The sequence below is a fragment of the Anoplolepis gracilipes genome, chromosome 5, assembly GCF_047496725.1.
Source record: "Anoplolepis gracilipes chromosome 5, ASM4749672v1, whole genome shotgun sequence".
Taxonomy (NCBI): Eukaryota; Metazoa; Arthropoda; class Insecta; order Hymenoptera; family Formicidae; genus Anoplolepis; species Anoplolepis gracilipes.
This window is the reverse complement of record NC_132974.1, coordinates 7,559,387-7,580,150: the sequence shown is the minus strand read 5'-3', so window position 1 is coordinate 7,580,150 and position 20,764 is coordinate 7,559,387. Positions and strand designations below refer to the sequence as shown.

The 20,764-nt window shown below is 27.7% G+C and overlaps 2 protein-coding genes across 4 annotated transcripts in view; one reads left to right on the top strand and one right to left on the bottom strand.

The window, feature by feature from the left end:
• The window catches only part of LOC140666134 (uncharacterized), a 59,227-nt gene extending 48,114 nt beyond the window's left edge, over positions 1 to 11,113 (top strand). Inside the window, exons 3-6 of one of the 3 annotated variants that reach the window (XM_072893003.1) lie at positions 2,192 to 2,327; positions 5,238 to 5,371; positions 8,272 to 8,506; positions 10,571 to 11,113. In XM_072893003.1, the coding sequence (XP_072749104.1) occupies positions 2,192 to 2,327; positions 5,238 to 5,371; positions 8,272 to 8,506; positions 10,571 to 10,647 (582 nt within the window). In that variant the 3' untranslated portion in view covers positions 10,648 to 11,113. The remainder of the gene's footprint in view (positions 1 to 2,191; positions 2,328 to 5,237; positions 5,372 to 8,271; positions 8,507 to 10,570) is intronic. The other 2 variants (XM_072893004.1, XM_072893005.1) reach the window with 2 other exon arrangements.
• A 263-nt stretch (positions 11,114 to 11,376) lies between these two features.
• On the bottom strand, positions 11,377 to 12,518 carry Pfdn5 (prefoldin 5). The gene is made up of 2 exons (XM_072893010.1): positions 12,243 to 12,518; positions 11,377 to 11,917 (listed from the first exon to the last, which is right to left on the bottom strand). Exons 1-2 carry the CDS (start codon positions 12,451 to 12,453, stop codon positions 11,637 to 11,639), a joined length of 492 nt encoding a protein of 163 aa, XP_072749111.1. The 5' UTR covers positions 12,454 to 12,518; the 3' UTR covers positions 11,377 to 11,636.
• Positions 12,519 to 20,764: the final 8,246 nt, after the last annotated feature.

The window sequence follows — 20,764 nt, the reverse complement described above, 5'->3', positions numbered from 1 at the left end:
CTCACGCAAATATATTTTCAGGAATATTGTTAAAGATATAATTATCATATAAATATGATCAGTAAAATAATAATTTATAATTCGCATTCTCTGTCATTTAGATTATTACTTTGTAAATAACCGTCGATATGTTTATGAGTTATTAATCGAGATGGATTAATTGTGCGGGTTCATAATTGTTAATTGCTAAAGAATAATTGCGTTTGACGTCTCTCTGTACTTATCGCGATCACGTCTCAAACAGTAATGACACACAATACAACTCACACCTTACACCACTGCCTGTTCCCTCGAGTCTCAGCGCGCTGTTGGCAAGGTTACAATATATAAACAATAGTAAGCTATTATTTATAAAATATGTTGAATACCGTATACGTCGGAACCAAATATAGTTTCACAAAAGATGCATAAAAATAATACAAAGATATATGAATATCATAAGAGGTATTTAACATTCTAAATAAAATACACATATGCAGAAAATATATTTTACTATTAAAAGAACAATACATCAGATCAGCAAAATTTTCTTTATTTTATTTTTTATTTTAATAAGAGCTTGAGTACTCTATATGTAATTATTACTAGATAATCATTAATCATAATTATTAATTGTAAATGTCGAGGGAAATTCCCTCATTCAAGAGACGCTTAAGATAATTTTCTTATGAAGAAGAAAAAAAATTTTTTTATGATAATGAAAATATTCTTTGTTTTTTGCGCAAGTGCACATTCAAAATAATTATTAATGAACATTGTCATCACGGCTTTTTGTATCTAAATTATTTAAATAAATTTGTGTATACAATTTATCTAAATTATCATTTGTTTATCAACTAACAATATAGGAACATAATCAAATTATGATAATATGGACATTTTCTGCCCTTTCTTCCAAAATAATACATGATTCCTCCGCAAAAGCTTTAAAGATATCTTTGCAGCTCAGTTGTATCTTCTTTCGCAACGATATCGTCGTTTATGCGTAATATGAGCGTGTCGGTGACACAAACACGAACTAAACCGCAGCAAAATTAATTGTGTGATTTATACGCTGCCACCGGCAATATACAATTAATCCCTGTTGCGAGATATTGTTTGTCGCGGACGAGCGAACGCGTGAGGACGAGTAAGTGCGATCGATTTGCAATAAATGGCACTCGCCAGTTCTGTGCACTCAGTCAATTCTGCGGTCAATACTAAATTAACTCAAAATTCAGTAGGTCCACTGGTAGTGTCATTGACGGTCATTTATAGCAGAATAAAATATGTAATTTATCCGTTCGAAAATAGCTCGCTCTTTTTTTATGCTCCCTCGCGTGAAAGTATTCAGAAAAGAGAGTTATTGATCTTGATATTTTTTTAATAGCATATATATATATATATATATATATATATATATAATAATTTTGCCGCGATGAAATATCACCACAAAGAACGTCATCTTTATAATAGCAATATCGGTGTAACGATGAAATATTACGAACAATATTATGAGAATGACTTGTGTAATTATGTAATTTATCTTCTTAGAGCTATACATTCTAGAGAAAGTAGAAAACATATATAATATGATTTTTAAGTCCTTTAAAATTTTTTGGAAGCTTTAAAAAAGGTTACCGACATTTATTTTTAAACAATAATTGTAGAAAAACGTGTGTACGTGTGTGTGTATATGTGTGTGTGTGTGTGTGTGTGTATTTATTTATGTAAATAAATTTACAAAATAATATTAATATAATACTGTATATATAACTTTTTTAAAATAATTATTATAAAATCATCATATACTTTTATTCATATATTTGGTCATGTTTGATGAAGTAAAGCAATGAATGTGTAAGTACCACAATAAATGGTAATATTAAATGGTAAAAATAATAAATTTGTTAATGGTAATAAATCAAATATATTCTCTCGAATGAGAGAATTAAAGTAAATAACTAAAACGTATGATTTGAAACGTTCCGATTTAACATCATTTTATAATTATAAAGTATATTATATAAAACATACATATTTATAATAATATTTTGCATACTACATCCTTAATAATTTAAACTTTATGATTGCAGGATTTTGTTGATTATTGCATATTTAGTATTAGTGTTGTCATGAATATACATATTTCATAATTTATGAATATATTCTTGTCATCATGAGTAATATATGTGAACACACTACCTTTCAGATAAATCAAAGCGATGCACATCAAGTGGTCCTGAAGGATGTACAACCCAATCATTCTGGCAAATATCGTTGCGAAGTCTCCGGAGATTCCCCTTCGTTTACTACCCTAACGGTTCATAGTTTTTTGCACGTAGCAAGTAAGTATATTGAAAAAAACGTATTTGATGTATCTAAATAAAAATTACATGACATGTGTGTGTCCAATGTATGACTAAGTAAACATAAATATACATAGATAAACATAGATATATATGATAAAAAAACAAAAAATTTAAATTTGGTAGAACGTATTATATATAAGAGAAATTTAAATAAAAATTTGTAATTTTATTTTATATATATATATATAAAATAAAATTGCAAATTTCTTCAAATTTATATACATATATATATATATATATATATTTGTTAATCTAAAAGAAACCAATGGCTAAAAATATTAAATAAAATTTTACTGAAACATCGCGAGTAAAAATATAATTTAAAATAGATTTTTAATTTTTTAAATTTTATATATGTTTTCACACACACATATGATCTACAACAAGTGAATGAATACATCTCACAATATCGAATTTTCATTTTGCGTTGCACAACATAAACAAATTAAACTCGGATATACTTCTCTCAGTGGTTTGTACGTGTACTTTTTGCAACGAGCTTTTTGCAATTTTGTAATGCGTTTATATACACAAACATATAATCGTTTTTTACTTTAAAAAGATGTAATAGCAAATAATACAATAATATTTTTATTCAAACTCATTCGCAACGTTTATTTATCGAATCAATATTCACGTTGTTTACTTATTAAATCAATATTTAGTGGTTTCATATTGGCCTTATGTTTTATAAAATTTATAATTATATTTAATTAATAATTTTATTAATATATAGTAATAGCAATCTATATAGTATGTATCTAAAAATTTTTATTGTTTATAAATTTTTAATTTTATAAAATTTATAGCCAATAATGAGATTAGTAAATTTCAAATCTTATCACTCTATTTATTGACTTTAAAAAAGTATAGCATTCAAGAAAAACAGCTTCTTATTTTATAAAAAATTATGAATAAGATATAGTTTATGCCTATTATCAATTATGTACTAGTACTCACAGAGGAAACTATAATATTACAGATAGCTTTTTAGCAGGTGCTTACGAGACGACAAAAAGCTGACGTTATTAGCCTTGATAACAGCACGCAATAAACCTGTCTGCAAGACAGAACTTTTCGATTGGCGATGCTTATTGAATTCTGCGCCCATCCTATCTTCTGATACGTTCGAGCTGAAAAAGCGTGACAGCCGCCACTAATTGCGCCATTTAACGCCATCAAAGCGTTAAATGGATATCGTTAATTTATAACTACTATTCTATCGGCTAAATGTTGTTTCGGCGGGGCGCGCACGATCGTTTCGTATAATTCTCGTTTGTAACGCAGATAATTGCTGCGACCAATCTGCTGTGAGACAGGACTTTTTGTGGCGTCCTTCATATAAGTGACACCTATTCCACACGAGCTGTGTGGCGGGGAATGCATTGTTAAAATTCAATAAAAACATTTCATCATCTCGTTCGAGGACAGCTAACGGCAGCTAGCGGAGGAAGGGGAACAAGGAATAAACGGGGTTGCGAGGGGGGATTATGTGAGGGTCTGTGATGAATCGCGGATTCGGTCGTGACCCGTTAAACTTTCTTTTTTTGGCCGCTTTTACCCACGACTATTCTTCTCGTGCACTGCCGTATGCGCTCTTTCTGTCTCTCCTCTCGGCGCATCTTTTGCGCGAACGTCTTTCATTATCGTCGTTGATTATTCTACACGGTGACTAGTATTGTCACCGTAATCGCGCCCAATTAAAACGCAGTTAGGCGAGAAGAGAAAAGAAGAAGAAGACCATAGAAAGGACGGAGACGACGGCGACCGTGGAAAGGAAGAAGATCGAATAAGAGAAGGTCTTGTTCCCACCGTTCCCTTTACTACCGTTGTTGCACCATCGTCGTGCGTCGACCTAACGACGCCACAAACACGGTAGCGATCTCCCTTTGAAGAGACGAAGTGATTGCCTCTTCTTTCTGATCACGGATCACTCGTAAAAGTTTGATACTGTGTGTGTGTGTGTGTGTGTGTGTGTGTGTGTGTGTGTGTGGATCGAGAATTCGAATCTCGTATTGTATTTCCCTCCCGTGCGTTTTTCATTACTAAGGAACAATCAACGGGTATTCCGTCTCTTGTTCCTATTTCCCGGTTCTCACGAGGCCGGCGGCGATTATCCCGTTCCATACGTTGCAAATGGTAATATTCCTCGGTCGTGTCCTTGAGACTACTCACGGAGAAGATCGCGAGAAAGGAGCGGCCCGAGTCGGAAATTGTTGTAGAGAAGTGAGACAATTCCTTGACAGTTTACCGGATTGCCACCGTGGCTGCGTACTGGCGAGGAAAGATCGATCACCTTTTGCGGACGTTATAATGACTTTCACTTCGACAAGATATATGTATAGAGTGCGTAATATATGTATAATGTATATTTATACATATGAAAAAAGCGATTAAAAAATATTTTATCAATATAGAAATAAATATTATTCTACGCAGTAGAAAATAATAATATTTGTATGACATATTTTAATGTGATTTATAAATTGTCAGTGCACACTGATATTAAAGTTACGTTAAGATTCAGTAAATAAGTTATATAGTATTTATCAATGAATATATTAGCCATAACTATATGAATAATCAAACTGATACATGATATATCTTGCAAAGATTTCCGCTACATTGCTCGCCATGTCAAGATCATGAAATAGCGCAAGAAGTGCCATTCGCAATTTCTCCGTGATATGCTTTTTGATATCGCGAACAATGAACCTGGTCAAACTATCGCGGCGCTTTCGTGATACCAAGACTGTTTTTATAATCAGTAAGAAGCGAAGGAACCAGACGTAACAATAGCCGAGACTGTGTCCGTTACTTGCGACAAAAACCATATTCGATCAGTGATCGCATTCAATAGTTACTATAAGATATTTTGGATTTCAGGTTTGCCAGATGGCGATCCCCAGCTGCTGGTCGAGAAAACGCGATATGCAGTCGGTGACACTGTACGTGGAAACTGTACTGTACCATCGGGAAATCCTCCGGCTAACGTAACGTGGACTGTCAATGGAATACCGGTAGGTCAATGAAATATGAAAAGTGTCAGAAGATTTTTTTATATTATACTCGTTCTTTGTTTCATGACAAATTACATAAATGTTAATTTGTAAAATTAATTTCCTACCTATTTCTCGTTTCTGAATATATGACTTATTTCCCGTTCCTGAATATATGTAATCACCGAACAATTAAGTCATTTGATATAACTTGCTAAACAAATATTTTCACCAAAAATAATTAAATTTTTAATTAATAAATGGACAACAAATAAATAATTATTGTCATTTCTAAAGAGTAAATGGTAATAATAAATTATATTTAATTATATCATATGTGACATATGTAATATATAAATATAACTATATATATATATATATATATATATATATATATAAATTAAATCTGCAGTAAAAAGGGAAAATTGAATTCATTTCGATTATTTACGATAAGCTCTTCGGTAAGCCTCAAATTGAGAAACACTGCTTCATGTTTATTAACTCCATCCAATAGGTCATTCAAATGAATGTAACAGTTGATAATAATGATTTTAAAGTATGCTATTATTTTGTCCACTTGATATTTTACTTTGTGGTCTTTTGTTTCTTTCTATGCTTGTCATCGTCACTGATGACAACGCCGTCGCTTGAAAAGTTCTTCCAACGTCTGATTCCAACTTGCTTATTCTACTGGCTCTAGCATCGCGTTTACAAACGCCGTTCTAACATGAAACATCCTTAATACCTGTCACATATTTTTATATTTCCTGTATAGCGTATAAACATATTTTGTATTAAGATAGCTTTGTTGTCTGAAACTCTCTTCAAATAACCATTTAGAAGATTCCAATTTTCCGTTCAATTATTTTTTATAAAAACATATTATATAATAATGAGGAGAAAAATTAAATTTATACAAATATATAATGTAGAATTGTCATGAACGATATCATCAAAGAAAAAAACATTTTATTAATTCAAACATTTTATCATTGCTTTCCATTACAGTTTTAATTACTGTCAAATAATCATCATGAAGCAAATTTATATTTTTACTATACATTATTTATGAAATAGAATTTTATATTGTATATGTCACTTTTCCACATTCTTTTCTCCATTAAAGAGATGCATTACCTTTAATAATTAGAATAGAATATAAGTTGATGCCAAGATATAATCTTTTATGTACTTATGATATTATGTATACACAAAATGTCTCGTAATATTAATCAATCACGTATACTCTAGTAAAGAGATAATAAGTTTCTTCATTTATTAACGCTAATTTAATTTCTTTCTTTATAATGATTATCTAGAAATAAGTACTACATTCGAAAGTTGTTGTGTTAATTTATCAAGAAAAGTAAAACTTTTCTTTCAAAATATATAAATCATTTTCTAATTAAAAAGAATTTTCTTAATAATAAGAAAAATTTCTTAATCACTTTTCCGTTTGTATTCATTATTATTTAGCATCTAATTTGTAGTGGATTGTAAAACTGGATCTACTTAAGCAACATTTTTTTTTCAAAAAATGATGTATATGAATTATAATTTAAATTAAAACATACATATCATTGTATATATATATATATATATATATATATATATATAAAATGCCAACGGCTAAGAAGCTAAACAGTTTCTTTTCTTTTCTTTTTTTTTACTTCGCGTGCATGTAAAAATTTAATCGCTCTCAGAAAGCAATGGGAGGATTCTACCTTCCCATTAAAGGAAATTGCTTATACGTGATCGACTGCATTAAGCGTTAAGTGTAACGTCGTGGACAATCTTCGCGACGAGCCTAGCTTGTCAGCCTGGAGGCTTCAAAGGCAAAACAGCACGTGTTTTCGTGCGTGAATGTAGCTTGAGAGACGCATGAGAGAGATGCGAGGAAACCACGTTTCACGGAAATGATAGGAAACGCGACATCAGTTTACGATGGCATCGGGGACTGAGAAAATTAGTAAAATCGCATTCGTCTGTAAAACGCTGCCCTTACACGTGCAAATATATACGAGACAATACAGGAAATAATAAACAGTCTTTTTCTTCTCGCGCGGATCGTCTTCCAATCAGTGTCGACATGCACTGGATAAACCTTATTTAATCCGGAACTCTCACTTCGATATAGCAGACCGGTAATTTGAGACGCTTTACGAGTATCTTAAGAATCCGATAAACATCATCATAAACATTATAGCTGTATGCATCGCAAATCAAATCGTTTACGGTTGCTGAAAAAGACGCGTTATCGCGTAAACGAGTGGCAGGAAGCAGTTAAGAATGAACTGGTATCTCTAGTCGCATTCTGTTCTTCCGCAAGCTGTAATCATCGTCCTGCCTACTTACTCTAATTTACGATTTGCGTTTTCCCGGTTAATTAATTCTTTAGAGGACCGCTCTTAATGAGTAATCAGCAAAACTGTGAATGTCATTGAAATAGCGTCATTATCTAAACGATTTAATTTTATATAGTAATAAAACTGGGCCATTTACGAGAGACATAGATTTTGTCTAAAAATATATAATTCTTAATTTACTTGCAATAAATAAATAGCTTAACTGACACAGTAATTATATTGTAAAAAGTTCGATGTCTATCGCATAAAACTAATTAATTTCAGAGACTCGTAAATCATCATGACCTCATCTATTATGCTCGAAGAAAGTTACAAGTAGTGCATAACATCGTCGAGCTAATAATTGACGAGTGAATGGAAATCAACAATTATATGATTAATCTATTTGCAATACCTTATGTGCTATTTTATACACATAAAGAATAATATAAAACCTATTACATTATATGCGTTTATATTTATTTATAAAATCAAAATAAAAGAAGCTAAGGAATGATGAGAGAGAGAGAGAGAAACAAGATATCTTTAAACTCTAATATATATTTTTTATTGCAGGTAAATTCAAGTTTTATCATGAATATCACAAACAAAGTAGGCGACAATCAACAACAGATGACGATTGCTGGATTGGATTTCGAAACAATGCAAGATAATTTCAGTAACAGCAGATTACACATCATTTGTCACGCTAACGTCTTTCATCTGTATCAAAAAAAGGCTGATGTATTTCTGAAAGAAGAACGTCCAAGATTGGCTTCTGTACTTGGAACACGAGAATCTTCCTACACTGGTAGGTGTATATAAGTGTGGTTTATCTTTTCATTTATCTTATGTTCTAATAAATATATAACAGGATGTCTACTCAAACCTTGTAAAAAATTTCCTGAAATTTCTCTGATTTTCCAGGTATTTTTGTTCAAAATTCCAAGTAAAAAAGATATTTTCAAGACTTTTTAATACAACTTTCTTTAAAATAAATTTTTTTATTACATATTGTCTTATGTTTTTCATTCGTACAAAGGAAAAGTACAGATCCTCTTAAGTTTCAAGTGCTAGATTTGTAAATTATGTACTAAAAAACTGAATGACTTTCATAAATAAACCATTTTTTACTTGCATAAAATTTTCATTTCTTTATCATTAAAAATTATAAAGAATATGCGTATATATACTTGATATTCAATATTATGTTAAGACATTGAATATATAAACAAAAAAAATATATGTATACGTATACAATTATAATATATTTTAAACGCATAATTTGTTTGACTGATGTGCGTGAAACTGGCGTCTCACTCCGTCGAAATTCACTAATTGTTGAAAGTTCTAGCTATTAAATAAAAAAAATATTCAAGCTAAACTGAAATCCTAAATTCATGCTGTCTTATTTTATCTGCCAATGATTTTTTAAACGTTTTTTGCCAGATTTTAAGCGCTTAAGAATGTTACAAAAAAATATTAAAAATGATTAATAAACATGAAAATTATTAGAATGTTAATTAAACAAATTGCCAAATTAAACGTTGGTCATTTTGATAGTTTAAGTTTAAATGGGATTAATAAGGTTTCGTGTTATTTTGTAATCACTTTTAATTTTCAGAGAAAGATTTCTATACATAAAAATTATTAGAATATTTTATTATTACACAAATTAGATCATCCAAAACACCAATCATATAAATAACGATATGAGATACTGATTTATTTCGATAGTTCTATCAACTTTAATGAGATTTCGTGTCAATCTATAATCACTTTTAATTTCGAAAGAAGATTCTATGTGTAAATATTATTAAAATATTTATTAAACAAATTAAATTGGTCGGGATACCAAACGTACAGTTTGTGTATTGAAATGAGACGCTACTCATATTACGATTGTTCTATCAACTTTAAATGAGATTTCGTAGTATTTTTTTATGTCGTCCTGCAATCACTTATACTTTCTGAAAAAAGTTCTAGGCATGCGTAAAAATTATTAAAATATTTATTAAACAAATTAAATCAAGACGGTATAACATGAAATCTCATTTACATTCAGCGTCTCGGGCAATCTAATTTATATAATTATCTAATATAATATTTTAATAATTTTTACATATAAAACTTTTTGTAAAACTATTGTAACACTCTAAAGCGCTTAAAATCTGGCAAGAATGCTAAAAAAAATCGTCGAAGGACAAAATAAAATGCAGCGTAAACCTGACGTCTCTGTGTGTTTCGATTTTTTCCCCAGGTCATTTTTTTAATACTACTATTTGTTCAATCTATCAAGAATTCTGGAACTTTTAACAATGAAGCCAAAACTCTCAACTCAATTAATGAGTTTCTACAAAGTGAGACGCTAGCTTCAAATATATTCAAATGGAATTGCATGAAATATAATATACGATAATTGCAACAAAAAAAATTAATTGCAAGAATAATATGTAATAAATTACGTTATATGAAATAAATTATCTGATTGTTTTCACAAAGTCCCACAATCCCACACGCCTGCTCATCTTCTACGTTGATACATTTTCAAAATAAAAATTAGAATATATAATATTTATAATTGTAGAATATATATTAACATACATACACTAATATTATTTCCTGATTTTTCCATATACAAAAGAAATTCCTGAGAATTCCCATGATTTTCCATGTTTTTCTATAAAGTAGATACTCTCATATAATCAAATTTTAAAAAATATTATAAAAGAATTTATATATCCCATAAAAATATAATATATATTTTATATAAAAATAAAATAGATGTAAATATTTTTCAGTTTTTATCTATTTCTAGAAAAAAAAATAAATTTTGATCTTTTAATTTTACATATATATACCTTTTTTGTTATAGGTAACGCGGCCAAGAAACCTGTAGAATACTTTTACATCACTGCCATAACTACACTATTGCTATGCAGCCTGAGATAACATCAATAAGTCCGCAATACATTTTACGCGCATGATTGTATCGAGAAGGAGGGAGTAAATCGTTTGTAAAATTTTGAAATTATTAACTGGAATAAAATCTGAGAAGAATCTTTTGTTGAAATAAATACCGAGCGTATGTTATTCGTGTAAATAGGATAAATAAAAATTTAGTGAATTATCTATGTGTATGCGATCTGCATCTGCCCTTCGGGCGAATTTATAATCCAATAAATAATGTCATGTTGTTATGTAATAGAATGAAACTATCGCGCCAAACTATCAACAATTTATTTGAAAAAATATTGTACTGCCTGTTTTCTATTCCGACGATAATTTTGATACCTCCTCTGTAATATTATAGCTAACACTATGTCCTGTCATGTTTATAGGTAAACACTGTTATTGTTTATATAAATGACATTTTATTTCAATGAAATATGAATAAATAATTCACCTTCGTTATTTTGATTTTCAATACTAACCCAAATCTCCTTTAGCATATTTCTCTTATTTGTAACACAAAAAATTCTGCAATTAATTTAGTAATTAATAAAGTTTTTTAATAACATTTAATATTAAATGACTAATATCTTGACTTTATGTAAAGGCAATTATTAGTTACAAAAAAATCTGCTTAATAAAGAATATATTCTAATTTACTCTAACAAGTAAATATATATCACACATTTCTATAAAGACATAATCGTAATAAATATATAAACACATATTTCTGTACAAAAATTCATTGTATTGATTTATTAAATAGATGAAATCAAATAAATGAAATATGACCGGGTGATATTACAAAATAAGTACGCCTTGATTGCACTAAGTAAAATCATCTTATTACTATTGTACATGAAATCAATTGCATTCATATGTAATATTTCAAAGCCATTGGATTCAATAAAGATTTCTAAATAGATGCAAACAATAACGAATTATTTATGATGAGATATATATGAAATAAAATCGTCCATTTAAATTTATCACTTTCCTAATCCATGATCTTTTTCCCAATGAGGTTGAATCTTTGCATCTATAATATCCATTGTTGCGTCTCTCAATTTTGTTCTTTCAATTCCAACCTGCTGAATCTTTTCCATTTGCTCCGTCACATAATCTACTTTTCTTTTAAAATAGTCCTTTGCATCGTTAATATCCTTTTTAGCGTAATAACCAGTACCAACATCTACAATCACATTATTCACTTCTGCCAGTTTTCCAGTCACATACATAGAACCTGTCAAAGGTACTAGTATTTCGTTGCCTGTAAATCCACATAAAATATATAGCAAACATGTTTAATAAATGATATGAAATTGCTAAAATATTATAACTCTTATATTTTCAATACAAATTTACAACAAGAAAAAACAAAGAGCTAAAGAAAGTACGAGGTTTCTTTATATAGAAATTAAATTATATTAGTACAAAGAAATTTCCAATCGTATCATATCACTTTCAAAACATTATTTTATTTTTATAAAGTACATCCATGCATTTAGTTATTATATTTCCTAACCTCACCAAGAAATCTTATCAGAAACTGTAAAACCATATGTACTTTAAAAAGTGAAATTTGCATGACTCACCTTCAGCAGCTAACGTCATTTTTTCGAGACAAGAACCCGATTCTTGAAATCTACTTTGTGCGATCTTTAAAGTATGCAATGAATCTTGAAAAACTTCGAGCTCCTTGTCCAATTGTTGTTTAAACATTGTCAGTTGTTGGATGTTCAAATTCGGTAAAGTCGATAAGTTGATCACCTCATAAGGAGGCTTCACGGAAATCTCTTCTGACATCTTGACGAAATTATTGTCAAAGATTATTATCCTGGAAATATGTGTTGCGACGACTCTTATAATTGATCTTCACAACTCGTCCATATAACCAAACACGGACAACAGCACATGCGTTCAACGTTCAATCGTCTCATCATTTAGTTTGTTAGAACGCCATTAGATGGCGCCACGATACACACGCAATACACGTGTCATCTCGCGAGAGAAGAGATAATCAAGTAACATTATTTATCTTCCAACACAATACTGAATGCAGGTACAAAAGTTGTTCAAATTATGAAAACTATATCCAGACAGCACATGTCTCTAAAAATGTCTAAAAAATGTCTTATTAATCTTTAGACATCTTTAAGAAAATGTTTTTTAGTATATTTGTGCTGGTATATTTTTGGATATCATATCAGAAATTTCTAATTATATATCTAATCAACATTTCTACAATAAATTTATTTTATTACAAAATAAATAAATAGAAAAATGATACCCAGAAGGATTATGCAAAATTACTGATATTATATATATATATATATATATATATATATATATATATATATATATATATGTTGATAATACCTTACCTTTCAAGGTATAGTACTTTAGTACCTTTGTCGGTGCTTTCATGAAAATGTCGGCTATTTTATCCACAGTGGGATCAGATAGGAGATCAAAGTGAAATCAATATAATTCTAAGCAAATTTGTATAGTGTATTACTGATAAACACAAATTGAGTATATAATGTGTATTTTTTCGTGACATTATCGTATCTTATTTTACATTAAAAATAAATTTTTAATAAAATTTGTAACGTGGAATTGTTTTTTTGTTTTTTTTAAACACATATTTTTTAACACAAATATATTTCTAATTTTATTAGCTGAAAATCATACGTATTTTTATATATATATATATATATATATATATATATATATATATATATATATATATATATATAAAAGTATATTAAATCCTTTTATCTCTCTTTCAGTCATCACATCCCAGATAGTACAATAAATTCGCAAAGTTTTCTTCTTTTTCAATTGTGATTCTTTAGGAATCATAGAGGAAAATACGATAAGAATGATTGTGAAAGTTACATGCACTATATATAATTGAATTTTTTTTTAAACTTTTTACATTATTGATGTAGTATTTTTCCACTTCAATAGATGTAAACTTTATATAATTTTATGTAAGTTTATATAATTAATCCCATTAAGCAACTTAGAATAATAAATTAAGTAATATGTACGATAATATCCCGGGAAAAAAAGTTAGCCATATATGGATTTTGTCAATATCTGATCATGTCTTACCACGTATGATATTATATAATAATTAAATAAAATCATATGATATCATATATGATTTTATTTAATTATCATATTATCATACATAACTATATTTGGCAAGATATGCTCAGATATTGACAAAATCCATATATGGCTAATTTTATATGGACATTTTTTTCCCGGGATGTCAGTAAATACTTATATTTTACAATGAGAATTACTGAAGTCAATTATGGGAAATAATTATTACATTTTTATAATTTCTCATAAATTCTTAAATTATTCATAGTACTGACAATGAGTCGCTAAATATTCATTATAATCAATTTCTGAAGAATACTTCAAGACGTCTTCAAGAATTCTTTAGATATTCATTTTTCTAATTCTGTAGGTATTCTTTAAAATAAATATTCTCTAAGTGAATTTATGTTCACTTTTGTGCTATTTGAAATATTTATTAATTAAAAATAAGGATATTGCTCTACAGACAGTGATAAATAATTTGAATACAATGCGCATCTATTAAGACTGAAATTGGAAATAAATATAAGATATAATAGTAGAAAGGTTCTTGTATAACCGCATTTATATATATTACTTTCAATTTCAAAGTCTCAATAAATACGCGTTGTATGCAGATTATTTATCATCGTCAATAGAAAAAAGTGAAAAGAAAATGCTGCGATGTATGCAGCAAAATTAGATTTATAGCGGTAATAATTCTTCCCATTAGTGTAATTAAAATGTACAATAAAAATAAAGCAGCTTGCAAATGAGCAATGATAAAAAACATATTTTTATTTTTTAAACATTCTTTTCTTTTACGTTTTATAGGTATACATATTTTTTCAAAAAGATACATTAAGTATGGACGATTTTTTACCAACTTCAGCTTAACAAAAAATATTGATGTCAAAAAAATGTTGAAAGGTAATTAATAAACATAAACTTATATAAACTTACTAACATTTCTTAATTTTCTGTTATACTGAAAATAAACCAATAAATAGTTCGAAAATCCGTGTCTTTATTTAATGTAAATTTTGAAATAAAATGGAATATATTTTGTAATATATTAATAAAAATTTGCGCTGTAATTACTGCGCCTTGACTCTTTTCATTTTATAATTGCCTTTCTTATATCTTTGTTATTGATTACGAATATTACATAGATGGTAAAATGGAAAAAATATATATATTTGTCATTTTTTTACTTGATAATCGTTCTGTGTTGAATTACGATTATAAAAAAACAAGTGATCTAAAAGCGACAATTTTTTCAAACAATTCAATTTTTGTGCCCCAAGATACATAAAATATGTAAGTTTAAAAAAATTCGTAAAGTTATCGAATATTAACAAAAAATAAAGATTTGAACAAACTTTATTCGTAATAAGTCAAGTACTCAAGTAATTATAAATATTCTTGATAAATGTAAAACAAAAAGCAAATATATTTTTTATAAAACGCATAAAATTGAACGATAATGAATTTTTAACAATAAGAATTGTTGATAAAAGAGAATGTCCAATGGATTAAATACAACCAAAAAAGACATTGCACTTTAATATATTTCAATGATATTTATTCTTCCATTAACATTTTAATAAGTCCCCGCGTTGATTTAGAAATTTTCCTGCATAAAATAATGTCTTTCACCTGCGCAGAACTGATCGACGGGTTAAAGGAGAACTTCTCTTATGTAACACCTGATCACATCTCGCCACGTGACATAATACATATGTCATTACATAAGAGAAGCTCTCCTTTAAGCCCTCGATCAGTCCCACGCAGGCGCACGAAAAAGTAGGTCACTGGGGCACTGGAGCACTGAAAAGAATGGAGCCATCTGTTCCACCTTCCATGTGTTACCGAGGTTAGTGTTTGCCATTAAAATTACAGCGCGGTGTGCGGTACGTGAGCCTTGTATTTAGTGTCCAGGATTGTCAAAATTGTCATCTAGCGAGGAGAATTTATGATCTCAAGAAACATCGAGGAAGCTTCCCAAAGATGGAGCTAAATGTGAGTAATCTCATTGTCCGTAATTCTTACTTCTATTCTTGATTGTGTTTCTTAATAAATTGAAAAAAAGTTAAAGCTGTATAAAATATCAAATTTCGAGATTTATATTGTTCCACTTTCTCTTGTGTCTAATTATATTATTATTTATGATATTCGTATAAAGTACGTCAGCGTATTTTGTAAGTGGAGTTAGTAAATAATGTATTAATGTGGAGTTAGTATGTAATGTATATTGATATTAAGAAAAGTGTATTAATTTAATATTAAATCTATTAAATTGTTAAATTATATATTATATCGATTGGTCGATGATGTCGAATAAACTTTATTAAGTTTTGCATGCAATGATAGATGCAAAGATGACAGTATGATAAAAATTATTTAATAATAAATAAATAAATATTTTACAAGTTTATTAAAAATATTATTTATGAAATTATAATAGTTATTATAGTAAAATAGTAATTTACGTGTATATTTGCTTAAATATATGCATTTTTATTATTTTTATTATTTGGAAGTAGCATATAGCGCACGCTTTACTGAACTGTCAAGAAACTGTCAACAAATTGAATTATATTAATATTTACTTTTCAACGTCATTGATCGCAAATTAGACGCACGGAAAAAGTGCAACAATCTAAATCTCGAAATCCGACTTGGACACGATTCACGGGTTTTCATTACGTTTTTTATTATAGATAAGGAAGAGTTTCTCGCGTTTTTAAATTAAAATTCTAATAATTAAAGCCATATAATCTAAAATATAATCGTAGATACACATTTACATACACATTTTAATGTATGTGATATGGTAATATATTCTTTGTTAATATATAAATGAACATATAATAGATTACTCGACATCGATCATCTTGAAGCTGAAAAGTATGATCGATATTTTAATATAGTTAAAATATGTAGAAGATAAAAAATGATGTATGTACACATGAAAGTGAAAGTTGTTATTTATATTCATTGTACATGCATAGTATTGTATATACATTGTTTAGAATAATGTAACGTGTTATTTTAGTAATACTTTATATTAATTACTTTATATTAATTTTGCATATTTTATAACTTTTTATCAGAATAATATTTAGTATAAGTTTTATTTTCTACTCTCATATTTCTATAGTAATTGAAAGTTTCGACAGCTCTCACTCAATGTAATAAGATTGAATTATATTTTTTAAAAATAAAATGGTATTATATGCTTAATGAAACCATTTTTTAATATTAATAAAAGTATGATATATCAATATTTGCGTCCTAGATTACTATTTCAAATAGATATACTTTGCAATTTATATTTTATTATTCTTCTATCTATCTACAATAGACAAGAATCACAAAAGTGAAATAAACAAAATAAATAAACTAAAAAAAATACATAGATAAACAACTGCAAAAACTTATTTCTGTGGAATAAAGCATTAAATTAAAGTGATTATAGAATTGGAGAAAGAATTATTTATATTTAATAAGTAATTACAGCAACATGTTTGAAAGTAAACGTATAAATAAATTATTAATTTACGTATTATTATTATTGTTATTATTAATTATTAATTATTAATTCTATATTGATTTAAACATTAATAATGTTAATAATATTCTTTCAAATAAAATAATAAAATATAGATACAAATTTGTTAATAAAATAAGATTTCCACAATTGTGTCATGCATTCTCAAAACTTATAGAAAATATTATAACATAGGAAAAATCTAAGTTAGACGTATGTCCATATATATATAGACCAAACATGTCAATATGTACATAATGTACATAAATACACAAAATAGATTGAAGTTTTGAAATTTCTATATAAAAAATTGATGCAATGACAAGTATGAATGCTAGTAAATATAGAAATAGCCACAACACATACACGCGCGCACACACACAGACACACACACACACACACACACACACAAATACACACGAACATACACGAACATTTTCCGCCTAGCAATAAGCTTGTCAAGAATTTTTGTTTGCTTCTTGCGACAGAGATAAATAAATTGAAAAATTGAAAATTGAAAAACTTATACGTATGTATTTACATACGTATAAATTATTCAACTCTCAAGTCTAAAAAAGCTTTAAAAAATATCATAAAATATCACGTTTTTATTTATTCACATATACTAAAATTACAAGAAAATAATTGTTACAAAAGAATATCACTGGGCTATTAAAAAACATTACTAAATAATTTATTCTGCGTATTATTCCATTTTTTTGAAAATTGCTACTAAAGCGTAATTGTACCAGGATTGCTTTATTAATTTTTTCCAATATTATAAAAATATATTTTTAATTAATTATTCGTTGATAAATAGGTAGAAAAAAAAGAAAAATACACGCATGTAATATTAATCTTGTATATTAATTATTATAAAATGTTTTATTAAATTGGTTTTTAAATCTTTAAAACCATTTAAAATTTTTTTATATTTTTCTATATTATACAAAAAATAGTGTTTTAATAATAATAAGAATATTATTAGCATATTATTAGTAGTAAATTTTATAATTTCTTTTAAATTAATTAACCTGTGGGTAAATGTTCAGATTAACTTACACCTCACGGATCATTTTCATCTTTATTTTATATGATATAGGGAGTACATTCCTGAGTAATACGCACTTTGAATTTTATGGCGCTCTCTTTTAATTCCTGAGTTACACGATTTTAAAATATCATAATTTTCGTACTTATTTGTTTCGGCTTTCTGCCCACGCATTTACGTCTTTATGATCAAAGTGCGTAAATAGACTATAACAAAATAATAATATATAAGTACGATATAAAAAATGATATAAATATGATATAAAAAGATGATACAAATAAGTACAAAAATTATGATATTCCAAAATCGTGTAACACTCACGAACCAAATCTATAAAATTCAAAGTACGTATTATTCAGAAATGTAATCTCTATATGTATATATCATATGAAATAAAAATAAAAATGAACCGTGAGGTGCAAGTTAATCTGAATATTTATCAATTAAAGAAATAAATTGCAACCTGAATTTATAGAATAATAATGTATGGATGAAGTTTTTTAATATATGCGTTTTTAACATCTAACATTTCTAATAATAAGAAATATCAATTATATAGTGATATAAAATTAATTATGCATTTTACTTTGCTACTTAAATTTATGCACAAACCTGAACGAAAAAAATTAGGTTGAAATGATTCAAGGAGTTTCTTATTTAAATTTTACTGCTGTTTTCAAAGTTGAGTGCTTCTCTTGTAAAATGTTTCTTTACTTTTATAGAAACAATATCACTTTACTGAGTCTATAGGGATTTATAGAACAAAGCAGTTAATCTTATTAATTAAAATTTCTTTATTTAATTTTAAAATAAAATAGTATCAATGATTTTATTGAAAATATGATATCAGCAATTTTATATAGTATCAATTAGTATTAACTGTTAGAATTCTCTCCCTTTTTTCTTCTATTATTTATGTAGATTTAATATTTTTATACAATTATTTGTAATATTCTTTTAGGTATTATTTAAAAAATGTACATTTACTTAAAATATTGTTTTTGATAAATAAAATGTTAGCTGAAATATTAGTACGTACAGAGAATTATTGCAACATTGCACGGTATTTGCAAGTTGCGTATTTAAGCAGGCTAATTAATAGCAAGCAAAATCGAATGAATAGATTTAACATAGATATATGCATATCATATTTCGATAGATTTATTATGATGAATTTCCACAAAAAGCATTTTGAAACATTAATGTATAAACGATGTAAATCTTTTGATGCCTTTGTTCAACCTTTTAAATGGTGTTAAATTATTCAATAATTATATTCGCAGCTTTCCAAAAATTTTCCTTCTTTGATGCAAGTATTAAGTATCATTATCGATTCAGTTGTTTGGCCATTATAGAAGATATCTACACGCATATATTATAAGAGTTCAAACCACAGACTTCTAATATATGTATTAATCTAGACTTAGGGCCAATTTCACCATCGCCGGTTAACTCTAACTACAGGTTAAACTATATCTTTGTCTTTTTCAGATAAGTTTGAGAAAAAGAGATGAAGATATAGTTTAACCTAAGGTTAGAGGTAACCGACAATGGTGAAATTGGCCCTTAGACTGCTAACAGCGATATGACAGCTGAAGCCAGGACAGCCATTTACAATAGAATAGAATATATATATATATATATATATATATATATATATATATATATATATATATATACATATATACATTGATACATATATATACTTTCTTACACTTACTAACATATACATTCAACCCATTGTAAATGGCTGCTCTGTGGCTTCACCATGTGAGATATAGTCGTGTTAGCAGTCAAGTATAATATAATACAATATATAGAAGTCTGTAGCTCAAACCTCTTAATAAATAAATATGAAGTTACTTTGAAAGACGTATTTTTTTTAAATTACAGTTTGTAGCTATTATTGTTATATTACATATATATATTATATGCATTAGTCGCGCGCGTACCTATTTGTATAGAGATTAAAAGCTTTTTTTTACACATTTTTTAGATCTCATATGTATATAATAGAGATTGTGTTTATTTTAATATTAATCAGTATTATATCTTATATATTTTAATACAAGTCTCTTATGATATCTTACAAGATCTTATTCAAAACATGTTTCTGTCTTATTAAACGTTTCTTACCCACTATATGTAATAATAAATAGCAAAAATATTTGTAAAATACAAAAGTATCAATTTTTTGCTCACATATTATTATCTTTTATTTGCGTCTTCGTTCTAATAAAGAGAACAATAAAATAATAAAGGCCAATAAGAACAAAAGGACCGAAGAAATTGCAATCTCTGGTGTACTATTAAAAATACAGTTCGTTATGAAACTCTATATATTAGAAAAAATATAGATGAAATCCAAAATATCATTCGAATCACAATTAAACTCTAAATTAAGACTATATTATCTT